The sequence below is a fragment of the Ahaetulla prasina genome, chromosome 2 (genome assembly GCF_028640845.1).
Source record: "Ahaetulla prasina isolate Xishuangbanna chromosome 2, ASM2864084v1, whole genome shotgun sequence".
Lineage (NCBI taxonomy): Eukaryota > Metazoa > Chordata > Lepidosauria > Squamata > Colubridae > Ahaetulla > Ahaetulla prasina.
The window spans coordinates 74,293,510-74,314,200 of record NC_080540.1 but is presented as its reverse complement, the minus strand read 5'-3'; the positions used below and the strand labels follow the sequence as shown (position 1 = coordinate 74,314,200).

Sequence of the window (20,691 nt, the reverse complement as noted above, 5' to 3'; positions counted from 1 at the left end):
GTAAAAAGTCTGGCTCTTGTCTTTAGTCAGCAGCAGAGCTTGCAAAATTATAGAAAATGCTTTTACATTTGAAATTGTTCAGGAATTTTTTGAGGAATGGGGTCAAAAATAGCAGCTTCATAATAGTATTACTTAAATGAATAGATTGTCCAAAATATATTGAATAAGAAATTAACGATGTGAAGGAAAATACCTTAGAAGATAAAGAGATGAAACAAATTTTAACATGCAGAAACCTCAAAATGTAAATAATTTGCAGAAATATTGGAAAATAAAAAAGGACTATAAGACAGAGAAAACAACTGAAGTGGAAATACAGCTGACAAGCCAAGAGATTGACTGGACCTTTTATTGTAAATTTATTTTACAAAAGAAATTGGATAAAATCTTAAAAAAATATCTGAGATGAGAAAAAGATCAACTCTTACAACAGCATCTGAATGAACTAAAGATTATGATTGTTAGAAGCAAAAAAGTACAAAGTTGGTTCATTTGATCAATGTTAAAATAAGATATATTTGTATAAATTTGGGGTCTCTTTATGGATTTTTTTACTAACATAGGATGAAATGTTAATAAGTTATGGATTTGCAAAAGGATAAGAAGTAATATTTGCATGTAAGGTTATAGGGGGTCATGAAATTAAGTTTGTTTGTACTTATGATGAAGATTGGAAGCTACTTTTTAAAATGTTTCTTTTTTTCTTTTCTTTTTCTGTACACTGTTTATTCTCTTTTCTTCTTTACTTTCCCCTGTTTCTGAATTTAGTTTATTTTCTTTTGTCATTCTTATTGAGTGAGTCCTACCTTAGGTATAAAATATTGTATGGTGGACTTTTGGCCTGTCATCCTCTCTCAGTCCAACACCACACAGAGACATTGTTATGTTGTGAAGAAAATAGGTGGAGGAAGGAGTATTGCTAAGTTTGCCACTTTGAGTTGTATATGGAAACAAAAGCAGAATAAAATAGCAATAGCACTTCGACTTAAATACTGCTTCACAGTGCTTTATAGCCCTCTCTGAGCAGTTTACAGAGTCAGCATCTTGCCCCCAACAATCTGGATCCTCATTTTACCAACCTCGGAAGGATGGAAGCTGAGTCAACCTTGAGCCAGTGAAAATCGAACTGTCGAACGGTTGGCAATCGGCAGTCAGCAGAATTAACCTGCAGTACCGCATTCATTAATAACCACTGTGCCATCAAGAAGCTCCTATATTTAAAATGCTTTCAATTTGTTTTAAAAAAAGAACACTTAGACATATTGTTTCAATAGTGCACATTCCTAGATTAAAAACAGCTTAGATATAAGTCTAAGTTCCACCTATTACACATGACATTCCGGTTATTTGATCCCATCTCCCTGACTACATGTCACCTCCTGCACTTTCAATTTCTCTGGGATTCCTTTCATCCATTCCCGCAGCTCAGCTAGTTCCTCAATGCTGTTTGGTTTTTCATATATTTTTCGGCTGATGGCCTTGAAAGCATCACAGATCTGCAAAATGATATAATAACTCTGTCAGCGCTAAGTCCAAAACAAAGAATTCAATCAAGTGCATCAAAAAGGTGAGGTCAGGTGTCTGAAATTGAGACGAAACTACACTTTATATAGACCACCTGCTCCTGCCCAGGCCACTAATCTCACAAGCCTTTTCTATGTCTCCAAGACAACATTTAGTTAACATCATTATGTTCTGTTTTTCCTCCCTATTGTCCTCTCCACAAGCGATAATAGGCTGTAAACAGAAGATGTCTGATTATGTCATGTGTCTTCACTGAGATATTGTAAAAAAAATCAAAGGAAATGCAAGTTTGTAAATGATAATCGTTCTTCATAATTTATGATAATAATATTGGGTTTCACATGTCAATAAGCCATCTCTGGCAAAATAATTGTAGATTTCCAGAAATAATTATAAAATTATTTGGTTACTCCTCTAAATGCAATGTACCCAGTATAAAACTCACATCTTCTACTTGACGATGTAAATTCCTGGCCAATATGTCCAGCATTGAAGTGGCCAAAGCTTTGCATTTCTTGGATAGGCTCTGCCTTACACCTTCAACGCTGAGATAAAAAGGGCCAATGACCATGAAGCTTGGCAAACTATTATCCAACAACTCTTTTTCTGCCAGATGCTTGTTTACTATTTCCCTCACTTCTGGAGCAGAAGGGCAACTGATCTCATAGTCTCTAGAAATAAGCAGAAATACATTTTCAACAAACAAGCAACCAAACCAGATAATACAGCTATGGTAGGAATGCTGCTTCACAAAACTTTTAAATATTTACATTTGTATATAATCATTTTCTCCAACCTGGTTAACAACTCCTAACATTCCCATCAGAATAGAAGGTAACAATCTATATTCAGGAACACAATTTCTCCTCTGAAAACTATGGTGGGTCAGGATAGTAGTCAGACAGTAATCAAACTCCCCAGAAAACCTGATTCTGGATGTCCCCAGAGTCTTCTGCCATCAAATATCAACAGCACAGAAAAAACAGCAAACAGGATTAAAGCTCAACCATTTAGTCCTCCCTTACTGGGAGGAAAGGCTGATTGCTGTATTTGCTCTCTGAATGACAGCAGAAATGCAATGTTTTCTTGCTTCTTTGCTAAAAGGAAGGAAGGAAAACCTCATTACTTTCCTTTTCCTCTCAGGAGAAAGGGAGAAAATCAGTCCATTTCTAAGAAAGGTAGAGAGTGTGTATATGTGAATGTAAGTAGGCATATATGGGGGCGGTGAGATGACTAAAGAGAATCATGCAAGAAAAAGAATCACTTTCAATTGAAAAAACTGCTAAATATAAAGTCCCCAGAGAATTCTTTCAGGACCTGATGTGTCCCACAGGATCAAAGTCTCCACTCCTACCTTGGGAACTAGATACTCATGTACACTTTGTCCAGTATGTATCAACATTAGTTTAATACAATGTTTTTAACCTGATCAAATGGAATCATATTTAATTCTGTAGTAGATTTATTTATTTATTTATTTATTTATTTATTTATTTATTTATTTATTTATTTATTTATTTATTATTTTTATACTTTTATACCGCACCATCTCCCGTAGGACTCAGGGCGGTTCACAGGCATATTAAAAATACAACAATAATAAATAAGCAATTTAAAACCCAATTAAAACAAAATATTATAATAGCCAATCACTAAAACGGTGAAAACCGGTTAAAACCCATTAAAATTAACTAAAAATATTTTATTCTTAGGCTAGTCCAGCTCGCTGAAATAATAAAGTCTTCAGTTCACGCCTGAAGGTCCGAACGTCAGGGAGTTGCCATAACCCTGGAGGAAGCTCGTTCCACAGGGCCGGTGCTGCCACAGAGAAGGCCCTCCCCCTGGGGGTCGCCAACCTACATTGCTTGGTCGACGGCACCCGGAGGAGGCCCGCTCTGTGGGAGCGCACCGGTCGTTGGGAGGCTATCGGCGGCAGAAGGCGGTCTCGTAGATATCCCGGTTCTAAGCCATGGAGCGCTTTAAAGATGGTGACCAGAATTCCATATATGGAATAAATTATATTTTTCAGTTCCTAATAAACTGGAAAGGCTGCACTTTCAGCTCTAGGCCTTTTTTGCCTAGAGCCTAGGGTTCTACACTGATAATGATTTACATCTACATAGGCCTATTCATGATGCTAATTTTAACTTTTGAAGCATATCCAATATGGCCTAGTTCTTGTGTATTTGCAGGATTGTCTCCTTCTATTGAAAGCAGTTGGAGGCATGCATTCTCATTGTGGATTCCCATATTGTGGAATATCCACCCCACCCACCCACCCACCCTGCCCTGAATTATGAGGAATTCCCATCTTGCTTGCATTTTACAAAGCAGTGAAATCCATCCTGGGCAAATGGACTTTTGATGTGGAGAGAACCCCTTGGGCTGCATCTGTAATTTTTTATATTATGTGAAGAATTATAGCTTTATATTCTCTGTTATATAGATCTCCCTGCATTATTGTAACAAAAATGGCAAAATAAAAATATTTTTATTTAAAAATAAATAAACAATAAATAAGAAAGCAAGCAAGCAAGCTGAAGTTCCAGATACCCAGAAGCAAATTTAAACAAGGGGAGATTCAGCCTGTTTATTTAAAATGGCAATACATGCAGAGCTAATCTGTAGTTCCACTTAGGAAGTGGTGATCAACTGGAAAGTCATGATTAAGAAAATAATTTTAAAAATTCAACTTTATACACAGTAGGAAATAGTTATCTTGCAAAAACGGTTATCTAAGACATAAAAGGAACAAAATAAATCAAATAATAAGTGTTTGAAGCAAAAGCTGAAAGAAAGATAATGAGAAGCAACATGCGCTTTGCAAACAGTGTTTTAAAGCTCAATTCCTTGATGATGATAGTAAGCCTCTATAAAAAAATGGACACAGGAATGAAGAGTAAAAAGAGAAATGATATAGAAACATTAGTTTTTTAGATGAAGGAAAGAAAAAGTAAGAAAATGAATTATTATATAAGAGGATACAAAGACGAATATATCATTATAAGATTTTAATAGATTGGGCTTAAAACAATTTTAGTATAATATGTGAATGATATTTTAAATAAGTAAATAAATGCTTAACGTATACTGATCTCTCAAAAATAGTTTTTCCTTTATTACATTTATATTCAGTTTTTCCTCTTGGAATCAAGGCTGCCTACACTATTTATTCAAGAGTAGCAATTGTGCCTTCTTATTCAGTATGTATTTATGGTCACATATAATTTTTCAATGGGAAGAAGCCTTAAAATATCTACTGTTTTAGGAAAGGTAAAAATAAATTGAAAAATGTGACTCACACCCCTCATCTGCATTAAAAAAAAATCAATCAGTAACCATTCTGATGTTAAAGAAAATATAATCAACTTGATATAGTTTCTAATATCAAAAGCAGAATCTATACTCCTTTCAGTCAAGTGCACAGTATTCATGAAACAGAGGTTTCCTAACCCATTCCTCTTGGTGCCAAACACCTGCTCCTGAGAATTGAGGGGACCTGTGGGAATGATGGAGAACATGGTGGGGAGCTGCAGATGGACAGGAAATGGATGAAAAAGTAATTGGAGCAAGAACTTAGGATCCAAGCCAATATGTTTTAGAAAGCTAGCTTTTTTTTTGCCCTTTAATTCTACTGAAAGTAAAGTCAGAGTGGTTGTGTATCAATCTACCCTTTCAGTTTTTAGTTCCTGCTCTTGCATGTGAATACTGCTTACTTTAAGAGGCTGTGGATATCGCGATTATTCAGTTCTAAGTACTTTTCATAATTCTTGGCATAAGCTTGAAGGGGGATCAGTGCTTTGCGGATGCAAGTACAGATGGTATTCCGCAATTCTATCACAGCTGGCTCATTCAGACCCACAGACTCTAACAATGGTGTGCCACAGATGAACATGTTTTCAAGCACATACTGAAAAAGAGATAAAAGAAGAGTCATTTAGCATAAACAGGATTATCGTCTGCTTCTATTGTTTCTAAAAAGGTGGTTGCACAAAATTAAAAGCCACCCATAACCATACACTATAACAAGATTCCTCTTATATTTTTGACTTCAGTATCTTACAGAAACTATTTTTTCCCCTCATAACTACCATAATAAAGGTTATCATACATGAGTATGATTATAATAGAACTGGTCTATTATAAACAATTCAAAGTTCTAAAAATAATATATGGAGCTCAGTTTGAATTCCTAGTCATGCTAAATGTGATTTGCACCAAACGTTGCCTTAATTGTGTTGCAGCTTATCTCTACAAGCTGTTCACAGTAGCAGGCTTCATACCCCAGCTTTGGGGAGATTAAATATTTTGGCTAACCTATCCTTTTAGCATGGCTTGCTGGCATTCAGTGAAAAACAATGAAAGTATTCTTTTCTTTTTAATAAAGAAGATAGAAATTCTTGATGGTAAAAAGATCTCCCACCCTAGCCAAATCAGCAGAAGCATATTGCAAGAATTGAATAAAAAAACTTTCAACTTACTCTAAAAGTCACTTTAATAATGATTTGTGCTGAGATTTGAATTTTGAAATAAAAAACTTTTTTTTTAATCTCCAGCACACCACTTTATAAAGAAGCATCAAGATAAATACATATAATGAAACATCTCAGATATTCCCTTTACTTTGGTGTCAGCATTAATAGCTTCAGGATTTAAAATTACAGCATTATTGCCAACACTTTCTCATTTAAATCTGACATGTTTTCCTCAATCGGAAAAGTGTTAGTGGAGTCCTCCTCTGGCAATATGTCAGTGCTAAAAAGTGTTAGCTAAATCCTTCTGCAAAATCCTCCCTTATCTTCTGCCCCTTAAAATTTTAGAGTTTTTATATCTCTGTATAGGGTGGCTGTATGAAACTTACAACACAAATTGAACTGACATTTCTCAACTCCTCTCCCTGACTCCCCCCCACCCCCAAATATCAGGATGTGACATCAAAATCAATCTTTCCCTAAACCTCAGTACATATTACGGTAACTAAAGAACTGCATTAATTTCTCAGTTGAAAAAGAGACTAACCCATGACTTGGCTGTTGCTTTCAATTATTACAATTATAACAAATTACAGTATTGTTTTTGAAAAACAAGTATTAATTAGCCTGAAAATCTCCAGCATCCTATCTTTAAATATTTGGAGTTTCAGTTTATAAAACTGTGATAACTTCATAAAACTGGCATGTGGCCATTGCAAAACAAAAGGCAAAATATTTTTCTGGATTGAGAAATATTTAGAATCTATAAAGACTCAATCTGGATCACCGGGATCAAAGGTTTAATCTTCTGAGCTTTCGGATTTATGCTGGAGCCCATCCTCAGGGAACTTCTCTTTAGCAGAGTGTGTCATGAGAAATTCCCCAAGGATGGGCTCCAGCACAAATTTGAAAACTTGGAAGACTAAACCTCAGGTCCTGGTGATTGACCCAGATTGGATCCTCCAACATTATTCTGGGATATTTATATTTGCCTCTATAAAGACTACTGTGTAACTCCTTAGTATAAACAATGAAGCCTGCAATGGTATAATTATGCACATTTTATAACCTGGAACATATATCAGAGTGAGAAAACATTTGAAAGAAACTCACTTTCTCCAGTTGTGGTATACTATGTGTAGCCAAGATCCCTTTATTAAAAAGAGAAACAACTGATGTCTCAAAATTCTCCAAAGGCGTGCTAAAATGGACACCATAACTGTCTAAAGCCAAATCAATTATAAACAGGGGATTTTTTCGTGGCCTGCAAGAGGGAGAATATAGAACTTTCACATTGTGTTATGGATAAACAGATTCAAGCATTAACTCATCTCTTTACTAATTAAAATCCACTAAGCTGAAAACATATTCCAGTTCTATTTGTTTGTATTCCATAGAACTAGGAGCCCATACATATCCTACATTTCTACCAGAAGGCATTTTCACACAATGTTTAATGGAGCTAATATTATCACTGTAGTAAAATAGATGGTTTCACGGGGGTATTGTTACATTGGTTGACATCTGTTCTATGATACTGTATTCTAAAATGGATAAAATATTCTGGCTGAGCATTATTTTTATTCAATTTGTCAGTTTATCAAAATTTAATATTAATGAATATCATAAGGAATTTATCTATAATATATACTAGTATGCAATTAAAAAACAATACAGCCGCTGGGTACAACTAGGGTAACACTTATGTAAATTAGGCACAGGTGGCACTCAATATCTTATATTTGTTATGCATTTTTGTATAACCAGAGTTAGTAAATACCAATCTGATCTTGTTATCTATGGTAAGGATTGTGCATATTTCTAATTTTGGGCAGAGGGATTTTATCTAGATCCAGTTTGGTCCAGTGATTAAGGCACTGGGCTAGAAAGAGGAAACCATGAATTCAAGTCCCATCTTGGTCATGAAACCCAGTTGGGTGACCTTGGGCCAGTAACTCTCAGCCCAACTCATCTCATAGGTTTATTGTGGACAAAATAGGAGGAGGAAGTTGTGTTGGATATGTTCTCCATCTTGAATTATTTGCAAAAATCATAAAAGTGTGATATAAATAAAAGTAAACAAAATAAATCTATTTTCATATTTAAAAGAATGCATCAGGCCTTCACCCATCCATTGTCCCAGAGATTTGCCACTGATCTTCCCATCAGTCTGCCTACTTCCAACCTTCTGGTGTATACGTACCAATCTTTGCAAAAAAAAAACACAAAAAAACCAATACAAAACACCTTTTGATTATTTTTTAGGATTTCAGAACCTATTTTCCTAAGTTCCACAAGCTCAAGGTCTTCTCAAATTAATTTATATAATAAAACGAATTCCTGTTCAAATGCCTCAAAAATATTTTTATAGTTAAAATTCTAGTTTAGAAAATGTTTATGGGGTCTTTGATTCCAAGAATATCTTTACAGAAAATACAATTACCAATTAATAAGGAAGGATTTGGTTTACTAAAACTAGAGTTATATCATCAAGTTTACTTAGTTGTCAAATATTTAAATACTGGAAGCTAACCATTAGTATTGATTTTGTAATTTGGGCAACTTTGGAATACATATATATTCCTTTGGTTGTCTTTCATTTTTGGTTATTTTTATTTTATAGACATTTGTTATCAATATATTTGATATGCAGATGTTAAGAAAAGGGTGGAATGAAGAACTAGAGGCTCCTATATTGCTTAGAAAATTGGAGAATGTCTGAACTTCTATAGCAAGCATGTCAATAGACTTCAATATTACACCAAAAATATTTAGAATCTATGGGACTCCACTGCATGTACAGAGGCTTAAAATGTCACAAAAAAACAACATCATGACGTCCATGAGGGTGGGCGGAGCCTCCTGCAGCCGTCGCTACCAGTTCGCCCAAGCCAGATAGAATCGGCTGGATTTCACCTCTGGAGGAAAGGAGGGAGAGAGAGAGGGAGAGGGGGAGGGAGGGAGAGGGAGAGAAAGAGAAAGAAACAGACCCAGTTTGGTGTAAATAGGAGAAGATAGAATCTAATCCCACGTGAGGCACAAAACCAGCTGGATGATCTTGGGGCTAGTCACTTCCTCTAAGCTCTAGGAAAGAGGCAATGGCAAACCACTTCTGAAAAACATTGCCAAGAAAACTGCAGGGATTTGTTCAGTCTATGAGAATCAGACATGCATGTATGCACACACAGACGCAGACACAGACACACACAAATGCTTGCATGTTTGCATCAGAGAATTATATACAGAATTGTAACTGTTTACCGTTGCAATGACATAATATTTTCTATTTTTGGTTGTATTTTTTTTTCATTTATTTTTAAGCATTTCTTATGTAACTTATGGTTTTTTTAATAATATTTATATCTTTGTGTTTTGTTCATTTAGTTTTTTTATTTTTCTGCTATTATTTTAAAAGTAATAAAAATAAATTTTAAAAAAATCTAAAGTTTTGTTATCTGCAACTGCATTTACCAGCATTTCCCTTCTAGACATTATTACAGGGGCCATCGGAATGCAGGAGAAATTGTTGAATAAAGCAGTCTTAAATTCAAATTAAATTAAATTAAAATAAATTACTTGTATCCTTACTTTAGGTTCTTATCATTTATTGAGCTACCTGTAAAAAATACATAGTGGTTTCTTTGGGATGATTGAGAACCTGAAAAGCTGTTGCAACTTGTTCCCTTGAAACCCAGAGACTGAGAAGTTAGGTGAAGCAAAACGCTCTGTTGAGCATCTCAAAAAAAAGAAAAGAAAAAAGAGCAAGGTAGTTTTGCAGCAATTTCAAGTATAGCTTAGCTGAGCCAACAATAAGCTGGCTCAGCTGCCAAACTGAGTTAATAATATGAGATCACAAAGACACAGAACTGATTCTAGGATGATATAAATCCATATGGATATGTGAAATGCTTGGGTGCAGTGGCATTACTTCATCAGGAACCTCAGAAAAGACAAAATACGTTTAAAGGTTCAACTCGTAAGAAAAGGAATACATTTCAAAAATATTGATTAGCGTTCTTCAGATCGGAGACATTTCTTCATTGTCTTACTTGTAAGGGCTATTAACAAGATCCTCTCCCCATGTCAGATTTTCAGGGCAATCCAGGACACTGTGGCAGGCATCCACAAAGAGCTGTGTGAAGTTTACAAGTGAATCCTGGACCAGGTAACGTACAGAGTCTTGTAGCATAAACTTGATAAGCTCCATCAACTGATGAAGCTTGGACATCTGATATACTTCCCATTTTGTCTCATATAAGTTATACCAGCCTTTGCCTATGTCCCTCAGGCTGCTTCTTACTGCTATCTTTAGAGTATTGATCCATGTATCCTTGAGGAACATTGAAATCTGCAGGCAGTCAAAACAAAAGGATAAAAGAATCTTCATCTTAGTTTCAAACTTCATATATGCACGTTAAATGGATACAGCAGTAGATACTTGCCAAGTCTAAAGAAATGCAGTAGTGGAGAGTGGGTGGTTAGTCCTTCTCTTCTCTGGCTTTTGTTTGCATTAGTACACATCTCTATTACTATCCCTTTTGGGGAAGCAAGGAGTGGCTGAAGTTTGCAGTGGACAAAAATAGAGGATATCTATTCCCTCCCCACCTCCATTTTAAATCATCCCCCTGAGACTGCTTTGTCTGGGAAAAAAAGGCATTATAGGGTTATTACATATTTTATGGTCCACAGAATGCTATTCTGTAAACAGGAAGAATTTTATTGTACTTTAATGACATTCTGCTAATAGCAACAGTTCCCAAAGCAATCTACACCAAAACAAATCTTTCCCCATAGAATGTTACACTGAAATAATCTATTTTTTAAGAAGAGTGCAGCATTTACTCTCAAGGACAGCAAAAACAAACTAAAACCCTTGGTTTTCCTAAGTTATGAGCACAAAAGCTTTTCCTTCTACGGTTATATCAAACTACTTCCTTTGAAAAGCAGATGATATTATATTTTATGGGATCTTGCCTATTTCCCCTCACATAAAGCAGCTTTAATGCTACCTCCTCTAAATATTTAACCTGCATATTTCCTACTGTTTTTCTTTTAAGTGGTTGCTTCTCAAACTTCTGGGCTACTTTTCATTTTGAGGCAGATTATAGATAAAAGAAAGTTTAGGAAGTTCTTCTGTGTAAACAATTCATAATTAGTAGAGAACATGCATGCATAGCTTTTCATTCTTGAACCATGTTATTGCAATTTGCAGAATAAAACTTTGGGATCCAGGAATGGAAACAGTAAACTGTGTTTGGAAATCAGCAGTACCTGTTTTTTATTCAAAGCTCTTCTGGTTTTCCCCACTTAAATTGGGCTATGTCCAATATATCTGTGATTAAGCTATACATAATGATAATCATAGAAGCATGAATTCTAATCTAAAACATATAGTCTCTGAACCATGCTGTAAATTGATTTTATTAAAGTGGGTAGGATGGTGCTTAGGTTAGCTATTTTCTCTCAATCTAAACTAAGCAGCCAACATTTCTTGGCTGCTGAGCATAGTTAGTCCTCAGTGGGCTGTTCTGGAAGCTGAATGCCTGCAGATCTTGGAGGACTCCCAAGCTTGCTGATATAACATTGGTATCAATATGGCCAACTTGGTGAACTATTTTTTCCATCAGTATATATGGTTATGTTGTTATCTCACCCCATGATCAAAGAAACCTCTGTGTGCATTTCTTCTAGTTTTTATCATACAGTAGCCTAAGTGAAAGAGGGAGTTCCATGTTCTGAAGAACAGTAAGCACAAGTCTCATCTGGCCTAAAGTAATCTTCTACCACTGTATTACATGGGGTCCTTTCATCCAACACACCGTGGTTATAATCCTTTACATTTGTACATCTCAAAGAATGCAAAGAATGTTACCTGGGAAAAGGTTTGGGTCTGAATCTGTTCAAATGTTTCAAGTCGTCCATACTTAGTCAGAGTGGAATGGAAAAGAGACATAGCAGCGGTTTTATTGCACTCATCTCGCACCTGGCACAAAGCCATGATAACCTCTGGCCGTGTCAGGAGAGAGACAAAACTGAAAGTTTCTCTTTGCTCATTAAATGGATATTCTGGAACTTCAATGAGCCCTGGTAATAAAAAGAAAGATGTTATTGAAGTAATCAGTCTCACAAGTAAGCCTCTTAAATGCAGATAGATACATACATATCCACCCCTTTGTTCCCTTTTGAATAAACAATGTTATGCAAACAACCAAAAAAAGAGTAAAAGGAAGCAAGCAAGCAGACAAACAATAAAAGTGGAATAAAAACAATAAATCTTGCTTTGCTAACACAATTGGCTCTGTCTCTCCAATTCTTTCTATAGTTTCGAATCAACCTAGTTTCCATCTGGTCTGTGCATCAGTTCAAATATTGCCTTTTCGTATTTAAACTACTGATTTTAAGCTTCTCATCAACACCATGTAACCAAAGCTTTTTCCTGATCTCACATAGTTACATTCTTTTCAATTCCACTTTTCCGCATGTCATCATTATTCTCACAGATATCTCGAAATACTCCTTGCAGCATTGTCACTTCAGTTTCAAATTATTTTTTAATTACATTCTTCTGATGTATCCTTTAACTTTTTCATCCTCTTCAAAAATATTTGCTTTGATTTCCATTAAATTTTGTCATTTTTCTCTCCTTACTTCATATGTAAATTTAGTTTATTTCTCTATAAACATATTGTATAATAGCTTTTTTTATCCTCATTTTTGTAGCAATTGTTGTTTTACATGCATTTTTCTCATCTAGAGTCCTTTTCCCATGAGCATTCTATCATTCATACTTTTTCATTCTTGCAATTAGCCTAATTACACACTCTGGCATTTTTAAACATAATTCTTTTTAGGTTCCATATCCTATTTTCTAATCTCCATTATAAATGCCATCATTAAATCTTCTAATACTCTTTGTATAGGATTAATAGTTTCTCTTCTTTAGTCATTCTATTTCACTCTAATGTCTTTCACTTTTTTCATTTTCTTTCATGCTTATTTATTGCTAACTATCTTTAACAATTCTACTAGTTTATACAGTTATGCTTGAAAGTTTGTGAACCCTTTTGATTTTTCAATATTTTTGCATAATATGAACTAAAACACAATCTGATCTCCATGTAACTCCTAAAATTTGATAAAGAGACCCCAATTAAACAAATCACATAAAAGTATTATACCTGTCCATTTATATACTCTATAACTGTCTGGTTCGGTTCTGCAACCCAACAAGAAAAACACAGACTTCAGAGGATAATTAGAACTGCAGAAAAAATAATTGCTACCAACTTGCCTTCCATTGAGGACCTGTATACTGCACGAATCAAGAAGAGGGCCGTGAAAATATTTGCAGATCCCTCGCATCCTGGACATAAACTGTTTCAACTCCTACCCTCAAAACGACGCTATAGAGCACTGCACACCAGAACAACTAGACACAAGAACAGTTTTTTCCCGAAGGCCATCACTCTGCTAAACAAATAATTCCCTCAACACTGTCAGACTATTTACTGAATCTGCACTACTATTAATCGTTTCATAGTTCCCATCACCAATCTCTTTCCACTTATGACTGTATGACTATAACTTGTTGCTGGCAATCCTTATGATTTATATTGATATATTGATCATCAATTGTGTTGTAAATGTTGTACCTTGATGAACGTATCTTTTCTTTATGTACACTGAGAGCATATGCACCAAGACAAATTCCTTGTGTGTCCAATCACACTTGGCCAATAAAAAATTCTATTCTATTCTATTAAGGAGAATGGGCCAAAGCTACATATTTGTGTGTGGCAAAATATATGAACCTCTAGGATTGTCAGCTCATTTGAAGGGAAATTTAGAATTAGGATTTCAGACAATGAGATAATGATCAGGTGAAAGTGTTGAAGTCTGCCTTATTTAAACAGTTCTGAGCATTTACTATCGAAGTCTGATATTCACAATACAGGTATATGGAAGTGTTTTCATGGCTTAAAGAAAGAAGATTTCTGAAATAGTTATTGATTCTTACCCGGCTGGAAAAGTTTAGAAAAGTGTCATGCAGATGATATACAAATCACAGGTGAAATTCAGTCCGTTCTCACTGGTTCACCCAAACCATTAGTAAATTGCTTAGGCAGTTTGGAGAACTGGTTAAAAATAAAGTACAAAAGACGCCTAAGCAGGAGGTTGGACTAAAAGACCTCCAAGATCCTTTCCAACTCTGTTATTCTATTCTATTCTATTCTATTCTATTCTATTCTATTCTATTCTATTCTATTCTATTCTATTCTATTCTATTCTATTCTATATACTGGAACAGTGCTATTTTATTGTGCTATTTTATTGTGAGTTGGACTAAGAAGAAATTTCCTAAGGGAATCAAATTGGCCACACCTACCGGTCACATGACCCATTTCCCACAGAAAACACTGGAAGCCACAGAACCAACATCCCTAAACTGAAGCTGTTCTGTGAAGAGGAATAGGCTAACATTCTTCCAAGCTGATGTGCAGGATTAATCAACAGTTATTTTAAACCTTTAGTTGCAGTTATTACTGCCTGAAGGGGACACAATAGTTATTAAAAGTAAAAATTCATATACTTTTGCCACGCACACGTTTTTAACTTTGTATCCTTTTCCTGAACAAAGAATTATATCATTTTTACTCATTTATTTGTGTATTTGGGTTCATAAATGTCCCAAAATTGCTTTTCAAAAGGCAACTGGACTTTTTTTTTGTTTTTTGTTTTCCTTTAAGAGTTTCATTTCTTGGATGAGAAGTGAAATGTCATCAAGGAAAAAACATAAAAAGTCCAGTTGCCTTTTGAAAAGCAACTTTGGGACAATCATGACATAGATGACTGAGAATCTCCATAGACATTGCATTCATAAACTGTTAAGCATCATTGTATATAGAAACTTATGTATATACCACATTGAGTACCATTGAACAGCTTCTTCCAAGCAGGTATTCATCAAGAATAATTCTTACGGTAGGTCTTAGAAAAGCCCATTCACCTTTTCTGGTGAATGAATCAGAATTTTGTTTATTCATTCATATTACAAACTTAATAATTTTCCCTAGTTCATATTTATTCATTTTGTATATTTTTCTTCAAATCCCCAATGATCCATCTGTTAAGCTACTGAAGTTCGCAGATGACACAACAGTGATTGGTCTCATTCGAGACAATGACGAATCCGCATATAGACAAGAGGTCGAACGACTAGCCTTGTGGTGCAACCAAAACAATCTGGAACTGAACACACTCAAAACCGTAGAAATGGTGGTAGACTTTAGGAGAAACCCTTCCATACTTCCACCTCTCACAATACTTGACAACACAGTATCAACAGTAGAAACCTTCAAATTTCTGGGTTCTATCATATCGCAAGATCTCAAATGGACAGCTAACATCAAAAACATCATTAAAAAAGGACAACAAAGAATGTTCTTTCTGCGCCAACTCAGTAAGCTCAAACTGCCCAAGGAGCTGCTGATCCAATTCTACAGAGGAATTATTGAGTCTGTCATTTGCACCTCTATAACTGTCTGGTTCGGTTCTGCAACCCAACAAGAAAAACACAGACTTCAGAGGATAATTAGAACTGCAGAAAAAATAATTGCTACCAACCTGCCTTCCATTGAGGACCTGTATACTGCACGAATCAAGAAGAGGGCCGTGAAAATATTTGCAGATCCCTCGCATCCTGGACATAAACTGTTTCAACTCCTACCCTCAAAACGACGCTATAGAGCACTGCACACCAGAACAACTAGACACAAGAACAGTTTTTTCCCAAAGGCCATCACTCTGCTAAACAAATAATTCCCTCAACACTGTCAGACTATTTACTGAATCTGCACTACTATTAATCGTTTCATAGTTCCCATCACCAATCTCTTTCCACTTATGACTGTATGACTATAACTTGTTCCTGGCAATCCTTATGATTTATATTGATATATTGACCATCAATTGTGTTGTAAATGTTGTACCTTGATGAACGTATCTTTTCTTTATGTACACTGAGAGCATATGCACCAAGACAAATTCCTTGTGTGTCCAATCACACTTGGCCAATAAAATTCTATTCTATTCTATTCTAAATCTATACCTAATTCTTTCATTGTTACTATTCACTGGAGAGGGACATGCAATGTATGCATGCACAACAATCTATTGTATCAATTCTTAGATTCTGACACACATTTTAGCCTATTTTCATAATTAAATCTGCATTTTTACTTCCCTTTCCTGAATGTATTTATCGCTTTCACAGGATTAGACCAACTAACTAACCAACTTTCTTCTTCCTCTCTCCTTCTTTTTTTCTTCCTTTCACCTCCTCACTGTATTCTTTTCATATTCCAAGGTTCAATCTATCACATTTTTTTGTTCATCACCAAATGGGGCATAGATACTGATCTCTGCTGGTTATCATAGATTTGATCACCCGAAACTTTCATATAATGCTTTTTAATAACAAAAAAGAAAGAATAGATTAGGTTACCATCATTAATTATACTTGTGCATCCCCTCTTAATCAGGATAGCTCCACTCTGTTTTGATACATTTTAGTCAGAATACCAGGATCACCAGGTATTCTCCCGCTACTCTGTACAAGTCTGCCTATATTCAATTTGGAGATATATGTCGTGTGTCCATCCTGGAGACCTTGCCATACTTGGGATATGTGGACATGACCGTAGTTCAAAATTGGATTTGGTGGGACCACCCACTGTGTAAAGTGCCCCTGATATAATCCAGAGATGCACAAAAAATCATAACCACTTCATTCACACATATTCCACTTTTGCTTTTTGTTGTTATACTCAATATATTCAATCATACATACTCAAACATATATACACTTATACATGCATTTAGATATACTGCCTGCTTCCAAAATGGTCTAATTGCAATCAGATATGCCTCAACATTATCAGCTTATTGCAATAGAGAATCTGTGTCTTCAATCAACTGCTATCACAGCTATTAAAATTTGGAGTCGAGATGTGCGACTAAAATAAACAGCTTTCAGGATATATGAGAAATTGTTTAAAGTTACATTGTTTGACAAGATTGACGTTCCCTATATACTTGTTCAGCAGAGGCCGTGCTGCCATTGGTCTTCTATTTTCACACATTGGCTACTTCTTTAAAACAAGAATTCAAAAATTATCTCTTACGTATGAAGTCTCCAGATGTAGTGAATGTAAAAATTAGTACTCAATAAAGGAATTCAGTAAAGGAATTTTTTAAAAAATTAGATTCATGAACAAATTAGAAATATAAAAAAATCTCTTGCATATAATTGAGCTATACTTGCTCATTTTGAATGGAAACAAAGATGATTACACTTATTACACTTAGTTATTGTGATTACACTTTCTATTGACCAATAAAATTCCAATTATCCATTTCTCTGAAATTTCACCAAGCGTTGCCACAAGCTTTCACATCTAGGATTATAGTCAAAAGACTAAGAAGTCTGAATTTTTAGAATATTGAACACTGTATTTAAATACTTTATTCACTGAACCAAGAAGCTGCTGTTGTAAGAAATTCTAACAATTCCATGGTTATGTTAATTGTGAGTGGTCAACGCTGGTCTAAAACATTTGGAGTACATGAGACAATCTAACCTGATCTAGTGAGTATCCATCATTTTAGGAGTGCAATTCTGCTAACTTTAACTATTTGCTGGGAGAGATTAAAGACATTAAAAATACAAACGGAGCTACGTACAGGTAGTTATAATAATAATAATAATAATAATAATAATAATAATAATAATAATAATAATAATAATAATAATAATAATAATAATAATAATAATAATAATATTTTAATTTGTAAACCGCCCTTCTCCCGAAGGACTCAGGGCGGTGCACAGCCAAAATAAAAACAAAAACTACACATACAATAATAAGAACAACCCTTAAAAAACTTATTCAATTGGCCTTAAATAAAATATCTCCCTATAAAATTACAAAAATTTAAAACCCATAAAATCAATTTAAAATATTAAAAATTCAAGACAGTCCAGCAAGACGGAATAAATAAGTTTTAAGTTCGCGGCGAAAGGTCCTAAGGTCAGGTCCTAATTGCCGAAGTCCAGGGGGAAGTTCGTTCCACAGGGTAGGAGCTCCCACAGAGAAGGCCCTCCCCCTGGGGGCCGCCAGTCGACATTGCTTGGCTGACGGCACCCTAAGGAGTCCCTCTCTATGAGAACGCACCGGTCGTTGGGAGATAGACGATGGCAGTAGGCGGTCCCGTAGGTATCCCGGTCCTAAGCCATGGAGCGCTTTAAAGGTAGTAACCAACACCTTGAAGCGCACCCGGAAGACAACAGGCAGCCAGTGCAGTCTCCGCAGGATAGGTGTTACATGGGAGCTTCGAACTGCTCCCTCAATAACCCGCGCAGCCGCATTCTGGACTAACTGGAGTCACCGGTTGTATGCCAAGAACTGGAGTTCTTGGCATACAGCATTCGTTCAATGACAGTTCAAAGTTATAAGAGAATTGAAAAAAGTTACTTACCACCAGTCCTCACCCTTACAATTGTAGCAGCATCCGCATGGTCACATGATCAAAATTCAGGTACAATTATTACATTATTCCAGGATCATGTGATCACCATTTGTGATCTTCCAAGCTGGCTTTCCACAAGCAAAATCAATGGGAGAAGCTGATTTTGCTTAATATCCACAGGCACTGAACAACTGCAGTGATTTGCTTTACAACCATAGCAAAATAGGTTGTAACATCAGGCATGGCTCATTTAACAACTGCCTTGCTTAGCAATGGAAATTCTGGTCCCAATTGTGGTTGCAAGTTGAGAACCAACTCTATTGGCCAATGTTAATTTTAATAGCAATTGAAATTGCTATTTTAGTATATTTAAAAAAAAGTTTTGACAAAATTCCCCTGTCAACAGTATTTAATAGATAGAAATCTGTGATACTAAAGTTTCTTTTTATAGTATCTCCTATAATTAGGATTACATATAGGATTACCTATAATTACAATCTGCAGTTAACCACAAAAATGCACATTTTATAAGCATTTTTATAATCTCTCTTTTCTCTTTCTCTCTGTGTGCATGTTGTCATGCGTTACTTACCTTTCTCTGGTACCTTCTCTTCCTCTTTCTCAGGCAGAGTGACATAAGAAAATATCTGACGCTTCGAAGTGACAATTCTGTCAAAGTTAATCATATTCATTGTACGCTCATAGTCTAGGGACACTTCCTTTCCCAGGAGGTGCAGCCGTCGTAAAATCCTTAAGCATAATTAAAAAACTAATTAACTGAATGAACAATGACCCCTCAAAATGATGTGTCTGTGTCACTCATATACCTCTAGTCCCATATTCATTTCTCCTGTGCTCACTTATGCTTTGCTTCTTCATTAAAAGCATTTGTAGCACGTTAATGGAGTTTCATGAGGGGGAGAATGGAATGGCAAGTTTAAGAGAAAATGAAGCATGTTACATTTAAGGTTGTATTAGACAGAAGAGAGAGAATAAGGCGCAATATTCCATACATTTCACAATACATTATAATTGTGAATTGATCATAAATGCTTGCATGTTACTTAGACAGGAGAATTAAAAATACAAGAAATCAACAAATCTAAAGCAAATGCCCTAAGATGAAAGGGAGACATACCAGGAGATACTAGAGCAGATTCTCTAGCATTTAGCAAGATAAATGTTAAAGGTATTTATCGGGAATAACTCCTGATACTTTTTGGGAATAAGTTTCTCCACCTAAAAATGACACTCATCTGGGCCTAATAAAGTGGCTGAATGATAATGAGCATGGAGATATACACCCTGAGCAATGTTTCAATCTGTGCAACTACTCGCCTGTGACAGCTGGGCTTGAATTGTTATAACTACACACAGAGCAAAGTTAATATAATATGCAAGAAGAAAGGCAAAAGGAAAATAATTCACAGTATTATAATTTAGAAAGGGATGATCCTATACTCAAATACTAAAAAAACTGGATGAAGAGAAGTGGGATGTTATTGGGATGGATACCTTAAAACATTTCGGTAGACATTCCACTGTATTATTTTCACTCTTATCTAAAATCAGATTTTTCCCCAACAATGAATGATTCATAAATACTATTAGTCCTACGTACTAATTAGATTATTCTTGCCATAATATAGTGAGATGGAATTGACGTATTATACCATGATTCATCTACCCTGTGCATCTCAAATTGTTCAAGTCATAGAATACATAGAATGCAAGTATCAAGTTCGTTTTCACACTTAACCTCACTTCTTATTCATAGATCTTCATTATTTCCATTCAGTTACATAATACACTGATTAGACTCATTTGAGTATGTATTAGCATTTCCCAATAACATATACTCATCAAGTATTATCATTTCCAAATTTGTGGTTACTCGTGAATCACAAAAAGAAATGATAACAAAAAGAAGAGTTTGTGAAAGTCAACTAATTTCCATGTGTTTTAACAATTTTTAATTGTAAAACTGCAAATTTATGCATAAAAATGATTGGTAATACCATGCCATTCGATATTATAGTTGCATCTGACTTCGCTTAACTTTATTCAAATAATTTCTGCTCTCATTTATATTTACTCATTTTCTTTCTTCATTGTTGTCTGTTACGTAAGGCTATATTTCTAACATGTGCAGAAGGAGAGAAAGGAG

At 35.2% G+C, this 20,691-nt stretch overlaps 1 protein-coding gene across 1 annotated transcript in view; it reads right to left on the bottom strand.

Moving 5' to 3' along the window:
* The window catches only part of DNAH1 (dynein axonemal heavy chain 1), a 215,173-nt gene that overhangs the window by 152,398 nt on the left and 42,084 nt on the right, over positions 1-20,691 (bottom strand). Inside the window, exons 9-15 of the mRNA XM_058167174.1 lie at positions 19,117-19,274; positions 11,869-12,080; positions 10,046-10,344; positions 7,110-7,260; positions 5,241-5,434; positions 1,970-2,195; positions 1,377-1,496 (exon numbers count right to left, since the gene is read on the bottom strand). Of these exons, the coding sequence (XP_058023157.1) occupies positions 1,377-1,496; positions 1,970-2,195; positions 5,241-5,434; positions 7,110-7,260; positions 10,046-10,344; positions 11,869-12,080; positions 19,117-19,274 (1,360 nt within the window). The remainder of the gene's footprint in view (positions 1-1,376; positions 1,497-1,969; positions 2,196-5,240; positions 5,435-7,109; positions 7,261-10,045; positions 10,345-11,868; positions 12,081-19,116; positions 19,275-20,691) is intronic.